The sequence below is a fragment of the Ostrea edulis genome, chromosome 9 (assembly GCF_947568905.1).
Source record: "Ostrea edulis chromosome 9, xbOstEdul1.1, whole genome shotgun sequence".
NCBI lineage: Eukaryota > Metazoa > Mollusca > Bivalvia > Ostreida > Ostreidae > Ostrea > Ostrea edulis.
In genome coordinates, this window is record NC_079172.1 from 33,158,268 (window position 1) to 33,183,386 (window position 25,119).

General features: G+C 34.0%; 1 protein-coding gene and 1 long non-coding RNA gene across 38 annotated transcripts in view; one reads left to right on the forward strand and one right to left on the reverse strand.

Moving 5' to 3' along the window:
* The window catches only part of LOC125658000 (leucine-rich repeat-containing protein 70-like), a 180,971-nt gene that overhangs the window by 100,339 nt on the left and 55,513 nt on the right, over positions 1–25,119 (forward strand). For 32 of the 37 annotated variants that reach the window (XM_056150285.1, XM_056150299.1, XM_056150278.1 and 29 more), the window contains one exon: positions 17,039–17,110. The exons of the other annotated variants lie outside the window; for them this stretch is intronic. In XM_056150285.1, coding sequence (XP_056006260.1) covers positions 17,039–17,110 — 72 coding nt within the window. The remainder of the gene's footprint in view (positions 1–17,038; positions 17,111–25,119) is intronic. 37 annotated transcript variants of the gene reach the window in all.
* LOC130050372 (uncharacterized) lies at positions 3,010–13,868 on the reverse strand. The gene is made up of 3 exons (XR_008798799.1): positions 13,669–13,868; positions 3,656–3,740; positions 3,010–3,524 (listed from the first exon to the last, which is right to left on the reverse strand). It is a non-coding gene; the product is annotated as an uncharacterized LOC130050372 (long non-coding RNA).

Here is a 25,119-nt window from a genome sequence, read left to right on the forward strand (position 1 = left end):
TTATATCGATAGCATTCAATTAGTATATTTAGGAAAAGACGCAAAACTTCTTTTTGAATAATACCAATGCCAGCAGCAAATGTATCTTGCTTTTGATTCGAATTGCCGACATGTTTGGTAGCTCAGTAGGTTAAATGTCGACTTCTGATCTGTAGTTCTTAAGTCTTAGCCTATCAGGGGTCTATGTTCCATTTTCGTGGGTTTTTTAATACTAAAACTGCATTTTAAATAATGAGGGTGAATTTCAAAACTTTTAGATTTCAAAATATCTCCAAATTCCGTATATATTTCGGATTTCTCTGGCATGTTTTTCCTCCTTAAAACGGGTGTACATGAGTTATGAATATTAGGGTTTTATAATTAGGTATATTTTGAATTACTGCAGATATATTGGGTTTTAATTATGGGGAGGCACATTGTGGATAAATGGGAGAGATAGAGGTTTTATACGGACGAATACTGTGAAAGATTGGTATAATGTAGTGCGTTGTATGGGACTTACGACTTTGAAAGATTGAAGAAAACCAGTGTTTCATAAAGAAGACTAGATGAGTGAAAGAATGGAAAATTGTGGGAGTTTTCACTTGAGCAGACCTTAAATGACTGGACATTCGTGGGTTTTATTCTGGGTCATACTGTGACTGACACGTGTACATGTATTATAGGATTTATCCCATCGCATACTATAAATGATTCCGGGTAGTAGGAATTGATTCTGCGGCATTGCATGAATGAGCTGGTAACTATGTGGTTTTATGCGGGGAGAAACAACGAATAACTCTGGATTTTTGTTAATGAGATACATTGTGAATAACTCTGAACACGGTAAGGTTTTATACAGGGACATATTGTAAATAACTGGAGAACTATGGTATTTTATGTATAGCGGAGAATTTAGAAGTCGAGGGTATCCCGCGTATTCTGGATCATATCCTCGTTGATTTAGGAGACTGGAGATTTAATTAATGAATGAAGGTTATTTGGAATTCGAAACATGAATGAAGGTCATTGGAAATTTGAAAGAGAGTAGACCACAATAACATCTTTAGTAAACATGACTAAGAGTTTTCTTTTTATATAGGCTTACTTTACATCTAAGAGTTACTGTACTGTTGCAACTAACAGCTGTGTTTATTGTAAATCATATTTGAAATATATGTATTTGATACAACATGGACACTTACAGGAATAGACCGCTCATGGTAGTCACGTAGTAAGAACACAACTCCTAGGTCCCGGCCTCTTTTCTTGATCCCGGAAACGTCAACACTTCTACAATTTACATACCTAGTTACTCTTATTTTGTCAAACTCCCGGGATCAGGAATGAGTGTCAAGGGTCAGAGAAAGAATACACACATGTGAAGTGTTACAGTTCATACCCCCATATCTTATAACAAAAAATATTCTGTATAGCATGATTATTATCAAAATTAAATGTATTTAAATTCTCATCAGTATTAAGCGTTGTATTAGATATATGTGTACACTGTATGTAATAAAGCATGTATCTTTTTAAATGCTTGAATAATAATAAGATAACAATGGTAGAAAAGAGAAGTTTTGGGGACTGGCGATCTTACAAACATTGTAATTATGTGTATGGAATGAGACTGGTTATGTAACACCTTGATATAATTTATAGATGGTGAGGGATCACACAAAAACAACATACATATCCGAAATGGATATATAACGTAGCAAGTTGTTTAAAGTTTATCAAAGTAAACCCTTTTCCCATCTCTCTATATTGTGCTGCTTATAGGAGTTGTGAGGTTGATCACTGCTCCTTATCTTCACCTTCTATCTACTGGTTAATAATTTTAATGAAATTACGCTAAGTATTGTAATGAACGTAGGCGTTTATTTTCACTTCCTGGTCCGTCATCAAGAATACGTGGAGATGTTCACAATTTGTATTACAACATTAAATATGTCATGTATCGCGTCAGCAGCTTTTGAAGATCTATAACAGTTTTATTGTAAAAAGGATCATAACTTGTCACATATGGTTTCAAACAACCTTTCATATAATTCATTATTACACATCAATTTCAAGTTCAGCAATCATTATTAGCATGCAACAACATTACTTTGACAAAGCTGCACTGGCTTAAAATAGTACACAATATTTGTACACAGTGTCATACCTTTGCTTTAGCTGCCAACAAAAAAATAATAGGGTAGAAAGAATGGCCAGGAAGGAACATTGGCATTATTGCACTTTGTCTATTGAGAAGATAGATTCAGCCAGCACAGATAAACTACTGACCTTTTATAACTTCAAAAAATGTTTAAGTATTCTCAAATTACATCTTTGAGAATTGAACATAACTATAATAGAAGACTTCTATATAAGCTATATATGTTTGTGCTCTAACTGCTCTTAGTTGAAATTGTTGCACTCAAGATGATTGCATTAATATTTAGTTATTTTTATACAATCTTTTATAATAACCAAACACAATTACCTATTATATATATATATATTTCTGAAAGAAGTTGATATCATTATACAGTATAGTACACCAAATATATTTAAATAAAAACTTTATATCCAATACCAATGGTGAGAATCCGGGTTAGGAAAGGTCCTCAGTACCCCTTGCGTGTTGTAAGACGCGTCTAAATGGGGCGGTCATTTGGATGAGACCGTGAAAACAGAGCCCCCATGCCACAGCAGGAGTGACACGATAAAGACCCCCCCCCCCCCTGTTCAAAGATCGAAAGGCATGGATTTTGCAGCCCTTCACCGCAATTATGACGTCTCAATATGAGTGAAAATTCTCAAGAGGGACGTTAAACTGTATCAAACCAAACCAAACCAGATGGTTCGAAAGACTTCAACTCAAGCGACGCATGGATCTCAACGCTCATCTGAGCTATCTTGCTCTCGCAGATATATATGTCTTTCATAAGTTTAATAGTCCTACTTGTCGTCTCACATTGAACCAATAACTCGCTAGTGGATAACTCAGAATGCATGTATATTGCGTATGTGTATGCGTGTGTTTGTGTCGGGGGTTTAACTAGTCCCATGAAGACATTTTTCTTCTTTCTGTATTGTATGACTGTACATTTATGTGAATAAAGCATTGATTGATTGATATAAAAGTTAGTATCTATGGAAACATTTATTAATAATAAAATGTAAAGTTCATAGTCATCCATGATGTAATATGTTCAATTAAACTTTAATTTACAAGAGAAATTCACACATTGATTAAAGTTATAAGATAGGCATTTTTATTTTGAAATATTTACTGATTTTGATTTATCGAAGAATCAGAATAATCAACAATGACTTGTCCTCCATATTTAGGCAGTATAATTTATTTTAAAAGGGCGCGTGATACATGAGTATATTTACTTGTTTTCCATTAAATTCACACTTTTGTATGTTGCACAATATTCATTGATCACATGTATTTTAACGATTCTTTCCAAGTCCCATATTTTGCACACATTCTTGAATTTTCTCCGTAAGCTGTGAAGTTGTGGGGTCCAGGAGATATGACGTCATCACTGTAAATAAAGTACCTTTTGAAAACATATATTCTAATATTGAAAAAAAGAATATCTAATATACTAAAAACTGTCTTTACAAATGTTGTATGGTGTTAAATTGAAAAAGTATATCTCAGAAAATATTATACCTTTCTTGACAATTTCCAAGGCAAATTGATGTTGAACTTTTTGGCTCGAAGCCCATTTCAACCTGCATTGTTCCTTGGGATAATGCTTAAATTTAAAATCATCATGGTTAATATTTGCACAGTTATTAACCATAAATGATACTGCGTAAAACAATGTAAGTTTTAAAATCCGGTCTCAATTCATATTCAGTGAACTTTGAAATACTGATATAGTAAAAATTACATACAATGTATATTGCAATTACTTTATGTATTTCATTGTGTTGAATTAACGTTTTTCTGAAATCAGTATAACAATATGTTAAATGTGTGTAGTAGAGCAGTGTGAACTCAGTCTGTGACAATAGTAGTACATTTGCATGATTGTTATTTATATTGTTATAACTAATTACTATTTAAACTGTACATTGACCCAAGGCCCTTCATGTGGCAAATACTAAAACATCATTATCATATTGCAATATGAGATGACAGATATATTTTCCTAAATTGCCAGCTTATTCTAATAATATTCTGAAAAATCAACTCTAGACTTATCAGACTTGTTTTTTGTTTACCAAGTGCGGGTGAAGAGCACATTCATATGTTATTTCCTTACAATACATACATTTGTCTATGATGGGGATATGATTTTACATAATTTTAAATACAGTGTTGTAGACCTTCATGCATGTGACATGTCCCTAGTTTCCTTTTAATATATCTCTTAGGTCAATGAAATTTCAAGATTTTATAAGTGTTATCAATTATACGAAATAGAATTTTATTACAACATATGACCTCCAACAACCTGTGAGATCCCGCGTTTTCAATTGTGGTATCCATGACATCCATTTACAATGTCTGTACATGTGCTTGTAGGAGTTATATTTGAGGCACATATGGAATACACAACTGCACAGAAAATGAAACATCTTCTCCAAGTTGTGTGTTTATAAAGTTACAGATATGTTATCATAAAATCTCTTTATGAAATAGGAGAGGAAATGTGGGTTGAATACAAATCTAATTTGCCATTTTTTCACTTCCCAAACGAAATTATGATTTTGTTGTCCATGTTGAATGCGTCCATCGAATTCCTCTCTTCAGAAGAATCTCAATGACTACATAAGCAGTATTGAAATTGAAACTCGCAGCACTCGGCCATCACGCTGCATCAACAACTTTGTTTATGTATTGCAATTATGCATGGTGGTGCATTTCGCTTCTCAAAGAGTACCATACTGCACGGACGAAACATTTGATCTACGATTATTGCAGTGACGTATTCCTTATCTAAATTATGGCCAATGTTTTTAGCTTCCATTGAGACACCCCTCAATCTTCGAGTCAGTCACAGCAACAAGACACTTTTGGAACTCCCTTTTGTTTTTCAACAACTCTATGACGGTGTACGGAATTCCGAAAAATAGATTCAAGTGAAATTACACGATTTCTACTGATCACGTGGTTGCAATCCCTTTCTACCTTAGTTTCTTTCAAGGATTCACTTCATGTATCAATACACTCCGTATCAATTCTTCCCAAATGCAAATATTTAACACTTGATACATCAATTATTGAATTTTTTATCATATAAAAGTTTTTAATACGTTCTTTCCACACTTACTCACATTCACCGTCTCAAATACTAGTAAACATTCCCATTTGTACCGTTTAAATAAATGATGATAACCGGTCACGGCAGCTCAATGGGAAAGCGTTCGTTTAGTATCCGGGGGGTCGTGGGTTCGAGTTCCGTCCGTACCATGCCCGCGACAAACCTAGGACGTTGAAATAGGTAATGATTGCTCCTTTCCCAAACGCTCACCAGTTAGAAGTAAAAATCACGATTCTTTCGGTTTGACCTTAAAGATGAAGGTCCCGTGTCGGGGCAAGCTTTGGCACAACGAAGAACCCACACTGCTACGGCTCTGAATGCTAAGCATTGGTCTATATTTGTGCTATTTCAACTTCTGCTGTGACGTCTCAATATGAGTGAACAATTCTCGACGGGACAAGCGAATCAATCATTCAATCTATTAGTAATAAATGATGATAAAGACACCCGATCCCATCTCTGGTATATCCAGGGATCCGTACTTGACATTCTCTTAATTTTGAATTCTTTATAGGATTCAATAATTACTATTATAATAATTCAAAAGCACTTTCTGTATCAGCGAGGTAGGGGTGGGGAGTGTGATCGTGCAAGACTTAATCAATTCTTAGTCAAATTCATTGAGAACTCATCGAATATATCAAATTCAAAGACAATTCAAAGTCTTGAAATCATTGAAAATACCTATATTAGTAGGCATCCATTCACACTATTTAATTAGCTACAATGCACAAAAGTAATGCTCTAACATTAGGTTAGATGTAATTATGAATCTTTGTATCAACACAGTTACTTTCTTTGTTATAGATACCTTTAAATGTAGTCCATTCCGTATGTCAATCAATATTGAACAGTAACCATTTATTTCAATTTTTAATAAAATTGATCTAATTAATTACATCTTTTGCATCTGATAATTCTCAGTTATGTCATATCTGATTTCCTTCAATCCTGACAAGTGAAGGTTCAAACCGACGCTTCTCTAAATCAAATTGTCACTGTCTAATGAAATCTCAGGTTTGATAATGGTAATACAACCTATCATTGGATGAAATGCTATCTGACGTGTTTCATACCAAATGTTAGGCCGTTCTTAGCACACTCCTTTTGACTACGGATGTTCGTCTGATCAAGATATAGGGCTTACGGCAGGTGTCAACGGTCAACAGGGGATGTTTAATTCCTGGTAGGCATCTGATCACACTTCTGGTATATCCTAGGGTTCGTGTTTACCCAACTCTCTATCTTGTATTGCTTATAGGAGTTATTAGATTGATCACTGTCATCTTCGCCTTTCATTGGAGCATGTCGTAGAATACCATAGAAGGCCAGGGTTTAAGGGAAAATATGCATCATCACATGGACTGATTTCTTGTTGGTTAAAATCAAGGTTAGGAACAAATATATAATTATTTCGACTTCCCTACAGCAAGTGTGTATTCCTTTTGATTCCAATTGCCTACTAGGGTTGCTCAGGAGGTTAAGGTGTTGACTGCTGATCTGTAGTTATGTCACATAATTTCAAATAATATACGAAAAAATATAGATAAAGGACAGTTCAAAACATGGCAAGGAATTTGGTTTCAAGAAGCAGTTTTATGCAAGGCTGAAACTGTTCGAATTTCCTCGACGAGTGGTACCGGGCATTTAGCGAAAGCGGACTGTCCAGGGGTCCGTGTTTGCCCAACTATCTAATTTGTACTGCTTATGGGAGTTATGAGATTGATAACTGCTCGTTATCTTCTTTCATTAGAAACATTATTCGACGGGGTCATCTGTTCAACAGAAAGCCTCCACTATATTATTATTATTCTTTTTTTGGAAAAGTGACATGGATAACCTACATTCAGGATGTAGGCTATATCTAGTTGTATAATTCAAAGTGGTATTTTTCAACCTTCAGTCGTTCAGGGTCGGGGTTCGAATCCCGGTAGTGATAGTTCCATGGCCAAGCGCTCGGCATCAGGTGTGAATGTCATGTGTCCTCATATATGACCTTAAAAAGGGATGCCCTGCGTCACGGTAAGTGTGGGACGCTAAAAAACCCTCATTGATCAATGGTCGTAAGCGCCGATAATACGCCTAACTTTGAAGCCCTTCACCGGCGTTGGTGACGTCTCCATATGAGTGAAAAATTCTTTAGAGGAACGTTAAACAAGATACAATAAATCAATTCAATGGTCCGGGATATACAGAAAAACGTCGCCGTAAGCCTAAACTCAACCCTCGCATATTGAATGTGCTCTTTTGTCGTCGAGATCAATCCTGCTTTTCACCAAACTCTGCTTACATAAAGTATTTTCGTGGAGTTATCTATTTAATTTTCCATCTACCTTATATTATTTGTTTTGAATTAAAGTTGATGTGAAATGCATAATAAACGTAGTAAATCTATTTTGCAATCAATGATAAATTGTGAATGCATTTCCAATTTCCGGATATAGGATTAGAAAAAATGGATGTTTTGTAACTACTTAAGGATACCATTTCATAGTAGAATTTTTATTTGTTAATCTGAATATACCATTGAATTATGCACATCCTAAGCTTTGAACCCAGTTTAATTTTATGGTGTTTAGTAACGCAACATATCTCAGCCAATAGCTAGCGTACTTTGTTCTTTTAGGTTTTCATAAGAAGGTGTACTGTGGCTGCCTGGGGAGTTGTAACGGTTCTTAAAGTGACATTGTGGATAATGGGATGATTCTTAGTATCTATATTTTTATTCAAGGACACACGACACATTAATGATGAAAATCGCCGTTTATGATGCGTATTCTGGACAGCAGGATTATTTTTGCGTTTTATAGGGAAACAGATTTTGAATGAGTAGGAAATAATTTGGGTTTTCACGCAAATCGCTATTGGATGGATATTCCGACGTTTTATACGCACGACACTGGGTATAACTGAAAATAGTCTGGGGTACTCAGTATTACTAGTAACTTGCAGGGTGGGTATTCATAGGGATAAGTAATTTTATGGTTTTATACGAAAGCATATTGTAAGTGACTGGGAAACTCTAGGATTTGATACGGGAGATACTAAGTGTTACTGTGGAATTCCGGATTTCTTACATATACATGATTTGATTTGAATAACTAAGGAATCCTGACTCTCACGGGGATATCCCATGTATGACTTAGGAATTACAGGATTCTATAGGGGAACATACTCTTGATCTCTGTTAAGTTATGTGGTAATATAGGAGCATGGTGAGGTTGTACACATCAGGATACTGTGAATGGCAGTGGAATTCCAAAATCATACATGGGGACTTGTTTAGGATGCCTAGAATAAATTTCTGGAATTTAATAGAGGGACATCATTTAGTTGACTGGATATTTTTCGGATTTATTTAGGCTATACTGCGGTGTTGTTGTTGTTTTCTTGGCAATTTTGAATTAATAAAGAATTGCGTGATCTTATACACTGTAATACTGTGAATGACACTAGAATCCCTAATTCTATTACGAAATATTTGTGGAGAATGGAGGAATGACGTGATTTTGTACTGGGGTATACTATAGAAAACCTCAATACGGTCTTTTATTATATGTGGTGCATTGTACATCATTTTATTACCGTTGGTATTCTTTTAAGCCTTTTGTTTTTCTATCTATGATTAATTGTCTCCCATTTTAGCATTCTCCATTGCATTGTGTTCTTCAACCTTTAGAGTGTTAAAGATTACTGATAGGAGAAAATATCTCTTCCTGTTTTGTTGCGTGATCGGTTTATTGTATAACCCTGCTATCAAATGAAATATTACAGACAAGTGTGTCTATTTGAGCTGATGCAAAAGTTAGCCATTCCAATTATTGATTGACATCTTTATAAGCTAGAGGAATCTATATTTCAGTACTTTCCTGTCATTTAACTGGTTTTTTAATCTTCAAAACCCCTGAATTACACTTTACTATAATGCTATCGTTTTCAACGTTATCATTAGGTGTAATGTTAACTTCATAAGTATTCCCCTGAACGAAACCAAGTCATAGACTTCATACAACTCCCACAGACTACACCTCAATCCCTACCCTAACCTACTTCATGTCATCATTGTCCTTTTTCTGAACCCTGTATGTCCCTCTATTTATATAATAAAGCCCGTATAGATTCATTTTCATATTCACAGTAAACTGTAAACGTTAGCTAATTCTACATACAGGTTTCCTTTTTTCCGACTGATATCATATGTACATTTATTTACATGTTTTAATATTTCCTTACATCTATTTACATGTTGATATATTACCGTACATCTATTTATATGTTGATATATTACCGTAAAGTGTACGTCTATTTACATGTTAGTATATTACCGTACATTTATTTACATGTTGTTATATTACCATACATCTATTTACATGTTGATATATTACTGTACATTTATTTACATGTTGTTATATTACCATACATTTATTTACATGTTAGTATATTACCGTACATCTATTTACATGTTGTTATATTACCGTACATCTATTTACATGTTGACATATTACCGTACATCTATTTACATGTTGATATATAACCGTACATCTATTTACATGTTGATATATAACCGTACATCTATTTACATGTTGTTATATTACCGTACATCTATTTACATGTTGATATATAACCGTACATGTATTTACATGTTGATATATTACCGTACATCTATTTACATGTTAGTATATTACCGTACATCTATTTACAGGTTGTTATATTACCGTACATCTATTTACATGTTGATATATTACCGTACATCTATTTACATGTTGATATATAACCGTACATGTATTTAAATGTTGATATATAACCGTACATGTATTTACATGTTGATACATTACCGTACATCTATTTACATGTTAGTATATTACCGTACATCTATTTACATGTTGTTATATTACCGTACATCTATTTACATGTTGACATATTACCGTACATCTATTTACATGTTGATATATAACCGTACATCTATTTACATGTTGATATATAACCGTACATCTATTTACATGTTAGTATATTACCGTACATCTATTTACATGATGATATATTACCGTACATATATTTACATGTTGATATATAACCGTACATGTATTTACATGTTGATATATTACCGTACATCTATTTACATGTTGTTATATTATCATACATCTATTTACATGTTAGTATATTGCCGTACATCTATTTACATGATGATATATTACCGTACATCTATTTACATGTTGATATATTACCGTACATATATTTACATGTTGTTATATTACAATACAGCTATTTACATGTTAGTATATTACCGTACATCTATTTACATGATGATATATTACCGTACATCTATTTACATGTTGTTATATTACCGTACATCTATTTATATATTGATATACTACCGTACACCTATTTACATGTTGTCATCTTACCATACATCTATTTACATGTTAGTATATTACCGTACATCAATTTACATGATGATATATTACCGTACATGTATTTACAGGTTGTTATATTACCGTACATATATTTACATGTTGATATATTACCGTACATCTATTTACATGTTGACATATTAACGTACATCTATTTATATATTGATATACTACCGTACACCTATTTACATGTTGTCATATTACCATACATCTATTTACATGTTAGTATATTACCGTACATCTATTTACATGATGATATATTACCGTACATGTATTTACAGGTTGTTATATTACCGTACATCTATTAACATGTTGATATATTAACGTACATGTAGCTATACGAGATGAAACTGATTGCATATTCTCCTCAAGGTGAACCATACCTTAATAAGCTATATGAGTATTATTTCTCCATCTGGATGCTTCCAAAATATCATTTCGTTGAATGGACTAATTATTTTGAATCATTTCATAGTAAATAAAATTGTTCAGGGAACATGATAAATTTAATCATGTTGTGTCGATCTTTTTATCATCGAAGTTTTCTTGGAACTAGTATATTCAAGGAACTGTATTAGCCCTTGTCTCAGCTTTGAACTATTTATAAGATTCATGTGAATAATGACTACTGCTCATTATCATTTAAATATGTTTGATCTTCTTTATGACAAGGATATGTTTCTGCAATGTTTAGTCAATATATAATGAAAATGATTGATAACTCGTCAAGAATATCTTTATTAGTAGATATCCATTCACAATATATAGTTAGATACCTTGTATAAAATCAATGCTCTAACATTAGATTAGATGTATCTCTGAATCTTTGTATCAACACAGTTTATTTGTTTCGTTATAGATACTTCTAAATATAGTCCATTTGTTATGTCCACCTTTCATGAAAAATTACGTTTTATTTTCATGTTTATCAAAATGGATTTAATTAATAACATCTTATGTATCTGATAAATATATATTATTACTACCGTAACTTGATCCGAAAAGTCGGATCACATCGAGTTGACAGGCGCGGATCATCAGATCACACGAGACGCGATCTGATGATCTGAGCGTGTAAACGAGACGTGATCCAACTCTTAAGATCAAGTTACTGTAGTAATGATAAATTTATCATATACTCCCTTCTGCATTTTAAATCCACATTTATAAGATGATAAATGTAATCCAAATATCAAAAACACAGATATACCATGAACTTATGCTTTGTGTGCGTAGTTTTGTTTTGTGACGCGGTCAATATTTTCCACAAATAACGTTGCGTTGATGCATTGTGACGTCATTGTGACGGCATCAGTTTCAGAGGATACTGATTCGGAATCAAAAAACCACAGTGTGGTGATCCGGAAAACCGGATCACACGCTGTGAAATCCACAGTATCAAAGAACGATACATTGATGGGTAGATAATAATTCTCTATCACACTATCTTATCTTATTAAATCCTGACAGATGAAGGTCCAAACCGACGCTTCTCTAAATCAAATTGCGTCACTGTTCAATGAATTCTAAGGTTTTATACTGGGGCATGTAGTTGAATTCCAATGTTTGAGAAAGAATGATACATCGTCACATGAACAGACTTATGTTTTGATAATATCGATCTTAGCAAAAATGTATATTCCTTTCAGTTAAAATTGCCTAGCTTAGTTTCTCAGGAGGTTAACGTGTCGACTGCTGATCTGTAGTTCTTGTGTGTTTGTTTTCTGTTTGCGTTTTATTTTAATTAAAACGAAATCTTAACTAAATAAGTGAAATTTGGAAACCCTACGATTTGAAAATATATTGCATATTCCATAACTTAATCAAATTTCTCTGGTGAGTTATTCCTCCTTAATACGAGTGTAAATTAGTAGTGAATCCTAGGATTTCATAACGAGGTTTATTTTGAATTATTGGGGAGAATATGTAGCAGGCACATTGTGGACGGATGAGGTGAAGATAACGAACAGTCATCAATTTCATAACATCTATAAGCTATATGAAATAGATAGTTGAGCAAACATGGATCCCTGGATATATACCAGAGGTGGGATCAGGTGCCTAGTAGAAGTACGCATTCCCTGTCGACCGGTCATACCCACCGTGAGCCCTATATCTTGATCAGGTAAACAGAGTTATCCGTAGTCAAAATCAGTGTGCCAAGAACGGCCTAACATTCTGTATGAAATATGTCAGACAGCATTTCATCCAATGATAGACTGTATTGTAACGATACAACCTTAGATGTCATGAGACAGTGACAGTGAGCATCCAATAGATATTTTATGAGTAATAATGTGAAAGACTGGGATATTCTAGTGCCTTATATGGGAGGGCGGGCTGTGAAAGAGTGAAAAAATACAGAGTTTTATAAAGAAGACTGGATGACTGAATGACAGAAAAATTCTGGGATTTTCCACTTGAGTAGACCAGATATGATTGGACAATTCATAGGCTTTATGCTGGGTCACACTGTGATTGACACGTACAATCTAGGGATTTGTACATGTACTTCCCCATGCTATAAATGACCCGGGATTTGTAGGGATTTACTTTGGGGCACTGGATGGATCAACTTGGAACTCTATGGTTTTATGCGGGTACAAGCAAGGAATGTATCTGGATGTCTGGGGTTTCTACTGCAATACACTGTGAATAACTCTGAACATGGTAGGGTTTTATACAGACATATTGTGAATAACTCGAAAACTGTGGTATTTTATGTAGGGAAGACTGTGGAAGACGAGGGTACAATTCGTACCGGGTATGCTTGGTTATACTACCAATGATTAAGGGACGGAATATTCAATTAATGAATGATGGTTATTGGGAATTTGAAGTAGAGTGGACTACAAAGACACCTTTAATAAACATGACGATCTTTATTTTCATAAGGCTTATTTTTCATCACGGAGTCAATGCACTCTTGTTACTAATAAAAAAAATTTATCGTATAATGCCATATTTAAAATGAATGCATTTGATATAACATGAACACTCACTCGAATGGACCGCTCACTGTAGTCACATGGTAAAGACATAACTCTTAGGTCCCGGTCTCTGTTCTTGATCCCGGATACGTCAAACCTTCGCTGATTAGCTTACGTAGTGACTCTTATTTCGTCAAACTCCCGGTATCAGAAATGAGGGTCACGAGTTACAGGAAGTATACACGCGTGTGAAGTGTAACAGTTCATACCCTCATGTGTAATAAAAATATTGAACATTAAAAGATCGTTATCAAAACGAAATGCATTTATTTCTACATTGTGTTTTCTTCTTTGTCGACATTTTCTTTACTTAATGTACATGTACCATATATCAAGATTCATACGCGCACTGTTTACAACTGAAGGGCATTCATAAGAAAATGGTTATCATTAATATTTGTAAAGATATCAAAGGCAAACATTGGAAATGTAAATATTGAAATATTCCTTACTATAAATAAAATCAAGATATGGATCTCGAAATTAGCTATGCAAAGCCGAAAACTTATTCAAGAAAAACATTACACATCAAACAATTTTAAGTGTCATCAGTGTTAGGCGTTGTATAAAAAATAAGTATGTACTGTATGTAATAAAATACCTGTATTGAGTTACTTGCACAATAATAAGATAACAAAGGTTGAAAATGGAAGTTTTCAGGGACTGGCGAACTCGTTATACATCATCTAAATATAATTTATGTATGACGAAGGATCACACGGAAACAACATACATATCCAAAGGGTGAATACAACGTAACAAGTTGTTCAGGGTTTATCAAGATAAACTCTTACAATATGCACATGTGTGTGTAATCATAATAAATACACAAGACCTTCCAATCAACTGGTCAATTACTTAAATGAAATTAAGCATGGTATTGTTATGAACATATACAATTTTATTTTCACTTTCTGGTCCATCATGAATAATTCTTGGTGCCATTCACAATCTGTATAAAACATTCAATATGTATACTTGTATTGCTGATAATGAAATGAATTACATGTACATCAATTAGTCATAGAAAGTTGTGGCATTTACGTCACAAAGAGTTTTTGTTGTAAGATACACAATATACGAAATTAACCAATTTATCAACGCTTTGATTTGCACTCCGATATTCTTCGAGAGGGGAGGGTTTCTTTTTATTATTATTTATATTTTCGCTTTATTGGGGGGGGGGTATTTTGAATGTTTCATTACAGAACTACTTCGACTAGTACATTATAGGGTACATCAATAGCATACAATTTGCATTTTTAGGAAAAGTCGCGAAAAGCAGTGAACTTTTCTATTCATAAAATTTCATTGTGGATTATGTCACATTAATTTGTTTCAGTAATTGACTAATTAACAATGAACTTCGTATCAATTCTTCCCAAATGCAAATATTCAATACCTCATGCATCAATTATTGTATTTTTTTCATGTAAAACTCACCGTCTTAATACTAGTCAACATTACCATATATGTAAAACTTATACGGTACCAATTTTGATGCAAATAATGTCTCTTCAATGATGCTCAACCGTAATGTTTGAAATCCGAAATAACAATGAACTTTTAGAGCTATTGTAGGGGAAAACTGTGCCAAAAAAGTGAAGTCAAATTCGTCTAAGGATAAGAGCTATGCGTGAGGGAGATAATCCTTAATTTTGAAATGAATTTCTAAATTTTATAACAGCAATTAAATATACATCCGTGTTTTCAAGCTAGTAACGATGTACTTAGCTACTGGGCTGTAGAGACCCTCGAGGACTAACAGTCCACCAGCAGAGGCCTCGACCCAGGGGTCATTTTGATGCACCAGATGCACATTGCGACAAAGAATTGTCGCTTCAGTGATGCTCAAACGAAATGTTTGAAATCCGAAATAACAATGAAGTTTTAGAGCTATTATAGGGAAATTGAATGAATGATGATAAAGGCACCTGATCCCACCTCTGGTATATCCAGGGGTCCGTGTTTGTAATTCTCTTAACTTTGAATTCTTTATAGGATTCATGTGAATAATGACTAATCATTATAATGATTTAGATATGCTAGATCATTTTGTATGATGCGGATATGGTCGCGTAATACTTAAAGTAATACATAGTAAAATGAGTGAATAAACGTTGAAGATTCTAAATTCAAAGACAATTCAAAGTGTGAATGTAATTGAAAAATACCTATATTAGTAGGCATCCATTCACAATTTATAGTTAACTACATTGTCAAATGCTGTCTGAGTTGTTTCATACCGATTGTTAAGCCGTTCTTGGCACACTGATTTTGACTGCTGATAACTCCGTTTACCTGAACAGGATATAGGGCTCACGCCGGGTGTGACCGTTCGACAAGGGATGCTTACTCCTCCTAGGCACATGATCCCACATCTGGTGTGTCCAGGGGTCCGTGTTTGCCCAACTATCTATTTTGTATTGCTTGTAGGAGTTATGAGATTGATCACTGTTCGTTATCTAGGGTTCCTCAAAACGGGTGTAAATGAGTGAGGAATCTTAGGGTTTTATAACGAGCCTTATTTTGAATTACTACAGATATGTTGGGTTTTAAATACGGGGGAGGCACATTGTGGATAAATGGGAAATATAGAGGTTTTATACGGACAAATACTATGAAAATGTGGGATAATCTAGTGTTTTGTATGGAACTACCGCCTGTGAAAGATTCAAAAATTCCATAGATTTATAAAGGAGATTGGATGACTGAATGACTAGAAAATTCAGGAATTTTTGGTAGGTCAGACTGTGAGTGACACGTATATTCTATGGAGTTATACTTCCAAATACTATAAATGACTCGGGAATTGTAGGGATTTATTCTTGGACTCTGCATGAATGAACTGGGAATTTTAAGATTTTACTCGGGGAGAAACAAGAAATGAGAATGGAATTCTGGGAGCGTACTGGGGTATTCTGTGCAAGCACTGAAATAGAATGATCACGATAGTCACAGTGTAAGGAGACAGTCGTAGATTCCGATCACTGTTCTTGATACCGAAGACGTCAAATCCTTTATAGATTAACATACGTAGTGATTCTTATCACTACGTGATTTTCTTTCCACGGAAAACACGTACCATATTTCAAGGTTCAGACACGTACTGTTTACATCTGCATCACTTTTACAAGAAACAGGATATCTTACAATTTTTAAAGGTATCAAAGGCAAAACACTGGAAATGTAAATATTCAAAGATTATGTACTGTAAATAGAAAGCAGGTATGGATTATGAAATTAGATATGCAAAGGTAAAAAAAAATGTTCAGAAAAAAGGTTTACACGTAAAACAATTTTAAGTGTCATCAGTGTTAGGGGTTGTATGAGAAATATGTGCATACTGTATATAATAAATCACCTGTATTTTCTTTTTTAGATCGTTGAACAGTAATAAGATAACAAAGGTAGAAAATGGAACTTTTCAGGGACTAGCGAAGTTACAATACCTGTAAGTATGTGTATGGAATTAAACTGGTTATACATCATCTAAATATAATTCATATAAGGCGAGGGATCACACGGAAACAACATCCATGCCCAAAATGTAGATACACCGTAACAAGTTGTTCAGGGTTATATCAAAGTAAACAGTTACAACATGCACGTGTGTGTAATCATAATAAATAGACAAGAAGACTTTCCAATCAACTGGTTAATCAATTAAGTGAAATTAATTAAGCAATGTCACAATCTGTAAGACAACATGCAATATGTTGTGCCTTCAATGCATACATATTTACATTGCTGACAATGAGATTAATTACAGGTACATCGATTAGTCATACAAAGTTGTGGTGTTTACGTCGTAAAGAGTTTTGGTTGTAATATACAAACTGATTTTGACTACGGATAACTCCGTTTACCTGATCAGGATATAGGGCTCACAGTGGGTGTGACCGGTCGACAGGGGATGCTTACTCCTCTTAGGCATCTGATCGCACCCCTGGTGTGTCCAGGGGTCGGTGTTTTTTTGTATTGCTTACAGGAGTTATGAGATTGATCACTGTTCGTTATTTTTGCCTTTCACACAATATACGAAATTAGCTAATTTGTCAGCACCTTAATATGCATTCCGATATTCTTCGAGAGAGTAGGGGTCCGGATTTTTTTATATTTTGACTCTATTTTCTTTTCGAAAATATTTTATATGTTTCATTACAGAACTACATGGATTACAATTTTTATTTTTAGGAAAAGTCACGAAAAGCAGTGAATTTTTCTCTTCATAATATATCATTGTGGATTATGTCACATTAATTTTTTTCAGTAATTGACTGATTGGCAATGAACTTCGAATTAATCTTCCCAAATGCAAATATTCAATACCTAATTCATCAATTATTGTAATTTTTATCATGTAAAACTGCTTTATACGTCTTTCTCACACTTGCAAACATTCACCGTCTCAAATACTGGTCAACATTACCATGTATACCGTTAAGATAAATGATGATAAAATCACCTGATCCCACAACTGTTATATCCAGGTGTCCGTGTTTGTAATTCTCTTCACTTTGGATTCTTTATAGGATTCATGTGAATAATGACTACCTGCTATAATAATTTAGATATGCTAGATCTCTTGTATGACAGGTGTATGATCGTGTAATACTTAATCAATAGTTAGTCAAAGAGATTGAGAACTCGTCAAGGATTTCAAATTCAAAAACAATTCAAAGACTTTATGTCATTGAGTATACCTATATTAGTAGGCATCCATTCACACTTTATACGTTGCTACATTGTACGAAACCAATGCTTTAAACTTAGATTAGATGTTACTCTGAATCCTTTTATCAACACAGTTGCTTGTTTTGTTATCAATACTTCTAAATATATGGAACTGTTTTGTGTTTGACAATATTTATAATAGCCTATGTTGTCTTTAGAATTGATAAAATGGTTTCTTCCGTTATTGTTTGTTTGATATCCGTAGGATTGGTTAACTATATATCGGTAACCGATTGGTGACTGTTATAACTTCTGCCATAACACTATCCATCTCATTGCGATCCAACCTCACCCTCCAACACCTCCCAAATGCACCAACATAGTGAAGTTGAAATGTGTTGTAGTAACATACATATGCTCCGTATGGGATGTATGGGTTGTCCCGTGGTTTAAAAATAAATAAATATAACTAAATAAGGATCATCGTGTACCAACGTCTGATGACTGCGGTACTGTCTTTTAATGGCCGGACACATACATGTGGTCGTATGTCATAAATCATAATGAAATAAAGAAGTAACTTATATTGATCAAATCTAAATAAAAAGTAAAAAATCAATAAATTGAATTATATTTTTTATTTATATAATAATTTTAATAATAATTTTTTAATTTATTCAATAAATTAAAATTTAAAAAAATATAATAAGTAAATTAAAATTAAATAATTATGAAAACATATAAAATCCGGAAGTACTATCTTAATCTATCATTAAAACTTTTAGGTACATGTATATCAAAATAGTGATTTCAAAATATCTATAATTCGATACACAAACCATACTGACATTTCACACACCTCCTTCTCTCTCAATCAGCGTTCATTCTGATGAATATCAATGAGGTGAAACGGCTTACGATGAAAGGATGAATAATGTAATGAAATCATATGAGTATACTATACATTGAATATTTCATCCTGTGACCGCCACGGTGACATTGAGGTTAGAGAGTTCGCCCCCATTCGGAAGGCCGGGGTTCGAATCCCGGCCGCGACTATTAAATTATTTTTTGGAACTGCCTAGTCGTTAAAATAGGTAGTGGTAGTTCCATCGCCAAACGCTCGACATCAGGTGTGAATGTCACGGGTCCTCGGGGATGACCTTAAAAACGGATGTCTCGTGTCGCAGTAGGTGTGGCACGCTAAAGAACCCTCACTGCTCAAAGGCCGTAAGGAAAGGCCTAAATTTGAAGCTTTTCACCGGTCTTGGTGAGGTCTACATATGAGTGAAAAATTCTCGATCAATCGATCGATCGATCGAGAGAGAGAGAGAGAGAGATTGAGAGAGAGAGAGAGAGAGAGAGAGAGAGAGAGAGAGAGAGAGAGAGAGAGAGAGACGTTAAGCAAGATACGATCCTGTGACATTTAGTCCATTTCTTATGTCCATCATTAATGAATAGTAACATTATATTTCAATGCGTAATAGAAATTGATATAATAAATCACATCTTCTGTATCTGATAATACCCTATTACCTTATATAGGCCTAACATTATTTTGTCAATACGAACTATCATTGAGTCAAATGCTGTCTGCTTTGTTTCGTACAGATTGTTAGGCCGTTCTTGGCAAACTAATTTTGACTACGGGTAACTCTGTTTCCCTGATCAAGGGCTCACAGCGGATGTGTCCGGTCGACAGGAGATGTTTACTCCTCCTAGGTATCTGATCCCACTTCTGGTACATCTTTGGGTCCGAGTTTTCCCAACTCTCTATTTTGTATTGCTTATACGTGTTATGAGATTGATCATTGTTCGTTATCTTCACCTTTCATTGTATCTTATCTTCTTCAATCCTGACAGGTGAAGGTTTAAACCGACGGTACTCTAAATCAAATTATGGCACTGTGAAATGAAATCTAAGGTTTTATACTGGTGGCATGTAGAGGAAAAGTATGGAATTCCGGTGTTTAAGGAAGAATGATACGTCATCACATGGACTTACTTCTTTTTTAATAATATTGATGTCAGTAGCAAATGTATATTCCTTTTTATTCGAATTGCCTACATTTAGCTTGGTAGTTCAGAGGTTAACGTGTCGACTGCTTATTTGTAGTTTGTAGTTCTTGTATTTGAGCCTATCTGGCATCTGTGTTTTCTTTCTGTGCTTTATTTCCACTAAAACATCAGTTTAACTAAACAATTGAAAATTTGAAACTCTGTGACTTCAAAATATTATTATCCATATTCTCCACTTTCCATCACTATATAGATTTCTCTGCTGTGATAATCCTCCTTAATACCGGGATATTCCTCTTGAGCAGACCGTAAATGACTGCACATTCGTGGGTTTTTTGTTGGGTTATACTGTGAATGATACGTACATTCTAGGGGATTTTAGGTATTTTTTCTAGGACATTGCGTGAATGAATTTGAAATTATATGGTTTTATACGGGGAATAACAGGGACTGACTCTGGAAGTCTAGGGTTTCTACTGTATAAGCAATACAAAATAAAGAGTTCGGCAAACACGTTCTCCCTGGATATGCTAGAGATGGGATCAGGTGCCTAGGAGGTTTAAGCATCCCCTAGATATGAGTATACTGTGAATAACTCTGAACATGGTAGGGTTTTATACAGATATATTGTTAATAACTCGAAAAATATGGTACATTATGTTGGAGAGACTGTGGAAGACGAGGTTATTCCGGGTATGCTTGATCATACTGTCGATGAATTAGGGGACGGAATATTGAATTAATGAATGAAGGTTATTGAGAATTCGAATCTTAGTTGACAACAATAGCAACTTTGAAAAAAATGACTAGGAGTTGTTTTTTTCATATATGCAAACTTTTCGTCGAAGGTTCAATGCACTCTTGCTTCTAGTAATTTGCTTTAATGTACATTTGTAGCTTGGGAGTTCAGCATCATATGAAGGTTTCGATTGCTGATTTATAATATTGTGTTTAAGTCTACAAGGCGTCTGCAATGATCTCCGTATCAATTCTTACCAAATGCAAATACCAAATACCTAATATATCAATTACTGCAATTCTTATCATATGACACTCACTTTTTCAATATGGCTTTCTTACACTTGCAGACTTTCACCGTCTCAAAGTTTAGTAAGCATTATTATTTATACCATTTAGATAAATGATTATAAAGACACATGGTCCAACCTCTGAAATATCCAGAGGCCTGTTTTTGCAATTCCCTTAATTTTGAATTCTTTATAGGACTCATTTGAATAAATACCACTAGTTGTAAAAATTTAGATGCGCTAAATCTATTTGTATGACGGAGATATGATCTTGCAATACTTAATCAATACTTGGTCAAACGACTGAGAACTCGTCGAATATTTCAAATTGGAGGACAATTCAAAGTTTTCATGTGATTGAAAAATACTTATATCAGTAGGCATTCATCGCAATAGCAACGTTTAATGCTGCAAATCTGTAGTGTTTGTTTGAAATTTTCTTTTTTCAGGAAAAACCAATTTTCCACGGTGTCCATAGCAGTACTAAAATTTTGAAACTCTTAAATCCAAGGGTGGGTGGGGGTCGGAGTTCATGTGTTTTAACCCCTATTCTCCTCCGCCCTTGATCAGCTTCATCTTTTGATTATTAACCACACAGATCAACTTTTAGCTCACCTGAGCCAAAGTGATTTTAGTGATTTTGTAAGGCAAGAATGAAGTCGTTTAAATACACATTTTGACCATTTCTTTTAGTCTTGCGTGATTAATGGTGACCATGGTCAAGTTTATCTTAAATATGACATTTTAGAGGGTCGCTTGCTGGGTGCGTTCCCCTATAATTCCACAAGTATACTCCACTTGATTTGTTTCTAAATCCTCACCGCATAAACAATAAATTGATGGATGTACAAAAGTAGAATTTATTCCGTTTCCAATTCCGTTTTTTTTATTCTGGATAATTTTTGGAGATATTGATTAAGTTAATTATCACTAATAAAGTATATACTTCTGTTTGAAAACTTCATTTAAACGTATTGTGTATGGTATTGAAGCAAAGAGACAATTCTCAATCAACCGGTGTCATTCATTTACCAGTATTAACGCATAATTGTTATATACAGACACATATTCTCAACTCAACCGTTCAGTGGTTGAAGGACATGTACTGTCGGTAATGCGTCTAGTCATTATAATTCAAGAAATCAGTTTTTGATAATTAAATTACAAATTCATAATTATGTGTTCTTTCGTCTTTAATTATTCATAATTACATTTCATTGGTGAGAAATTATTTCCTTATCATCAATATATTTATTTTTCTTTTTGACACCTTTTTAATAATTCAAAACAAATCATTTTCTTCTCAATTGAAAAAAAAGACATGTATATAGGGAACAGTAAATGTCAAGGTCATAATAATAATTTTGAAAACAAAAATGTTAACAATGAACAAATAAAAATCACAATTAGATTCCATTTTTTTATTCAAAGTATCATTAAGCGTTGCTATTACGACGCTTAGTGATACAACTTGTATCATTAGAGGTTCAGACTGCCAAGTTGTGGTTGTATCAGTAAGCGTCACAACATTTCAAGTGGAACTCTTAATGATACAAGTGTTTCATACGGGAGCATTGTGCCGTTAATGGTTTATACTGTAGATTGTTAATGCGCTAATTTATATCATTAAACATTGTAGCTGTACCCCTTCATGTAGTTTGTATCATTAAGAGTAATTGTATCATTAGAGCTTTCTAAATGGAGTCTGGATGATTGAATGACTGGGGGTTGTAAGGATTTACTCTGGGGCACTGCGTGAATGAGCTGGAAATTATATGGTTTATCTGGGGACACACAGGGACTGATTTTTGAAGTTTTCACTAGGGTATACTGTGAGTAACTCGATAACTATGGTATTTTATACATATAGGGGAGACTGTGGAAGACGAGCGTATTACGGGTATGCTTGGTCATACTGTCATACATACTTAAAGAACGGGATATTTAATTAATGAATGAAAGTTATTGGAAATTCGAAATTGAGTGGACAACAGTAACACGTTTAGTTAACATGACTAAAAATTTTCTTTTAATATAGGCCTAATTTTCATCAAAGAGTCACTGCACTCTTGCTACTAATGATTTTGTTTATTGTATAATACTACATTTGAAATAAATGCATTTGATATGATATGAACACTCACTACAATAGACCACTCATGGTAATCAGGTGGCAAGAGAACAATTCTTGGATTCCAATCTCTGTTCTTGATCCCGGATATATGTAAACTTCACTGATTAACATGCGTAGTAAGGGTGCAGCGAGTAACTATAAAACGATAATTCCCGGTAATATTACGCTACTGGTCGATTCACGATACTTTATACTCTTCAACGGTTCGGTATTCAGGTCCGGATTAATTTGAAGCGTCAGATTTGGCTTTAAAATGATGTTGTAAAAATAACTTACAATAATAAAAAAATGTGGTGCCGACTGTGCCGCTAAATTATATCGTGAGGCAAGCGTATTGTTGCACCCTTAATACGTAGTTAATCTTATTTCGTCAAACTCCCGGAATCAGGAATGAGTGTCACATTATCGAAAGTATACACACATGAAATGTTACAGTTCATACCTTCATGTATTCTAAAGAATGCTTTACAAAAGGTTATTATGAAGATTAAATTCATTTCTCATACATATATACGTTGTGCTTCTCTTTCAACATATTCGTTCCTTGGAATACATATACCATATACATGTAGCAAGATTCATACGCGCCCTCTTTACAACTGTAGCGCATTCATTAGAATGTCTAAAAATATCAAAGGCAATACAGGGACAAATTGTAAATAACTGTAGAACTATGGTATTTTATGTATAGCGGAGAATTTAGAAGTCAAGGGTATCCCGCGTATTCTGGATCTTATCCTCGTTGACTTAGAAGACTGGAGATTTAATTAATGAATGAAGGTTATTTGGAATTCGAAACATGAATGAAGGTCATTGGAAATTTGAAAGAGAGTAGACAACAATAACATCCTTCGTAAACATGACTAAGAGTTTTCTTTTTATATAGGCTTACTTTACATCTAAGAGTCACTGTACTGTTGCAACTGACAGCTGTTGTAAATCATATTTGAAATATATGTATTTGATACAACATGGACACTTACAGGAATAGACCGCTCATGGTAGTCACGTGGTAAGAACACAACCCCTAGGTCTCGGCCTCTTTTCTTGATCCCGGAAACGTCAACACTTTTACAATTTACATACTTAGTTACTCTTATTTTGTCAAACCTCCGCGATCAGGAATGAGTGTCACGGGTCAGAGAAAGAATACACACATGTGAAGTGTTACAGTTCATACCCCCATATCTTATAAAAAAAATATTCTGTATAGAATGATTATCATCAAAATTAAATGTATTTAAATTCTCATCAGTATTAAGCGTTGTATTAGATATATGTGTACACTGTATGTAATAAAGCATGTATCTTTTTAAATGGTTGAATAATAATAAGATAACAATGGTAGAAAAGAGAAGTTTTGGGGACTTGCGATCTTACAAACATTGTAATTATGTGTATGGAATAAGACTGGTTATGTAACACCTTGATATTATTTATAAATGGTGAGGGATCACACAAAAACAACATATATATCCGAAATGCATATATAACATAGCAAATTGTTTAAAGTTTATTAAAGTAAACTCATTTCCTAGCTCTCTATATTGTATTACTTACAGGAGTTGTGAGGTTGATCACTGCTCCTTATCTTCACCTTCCATC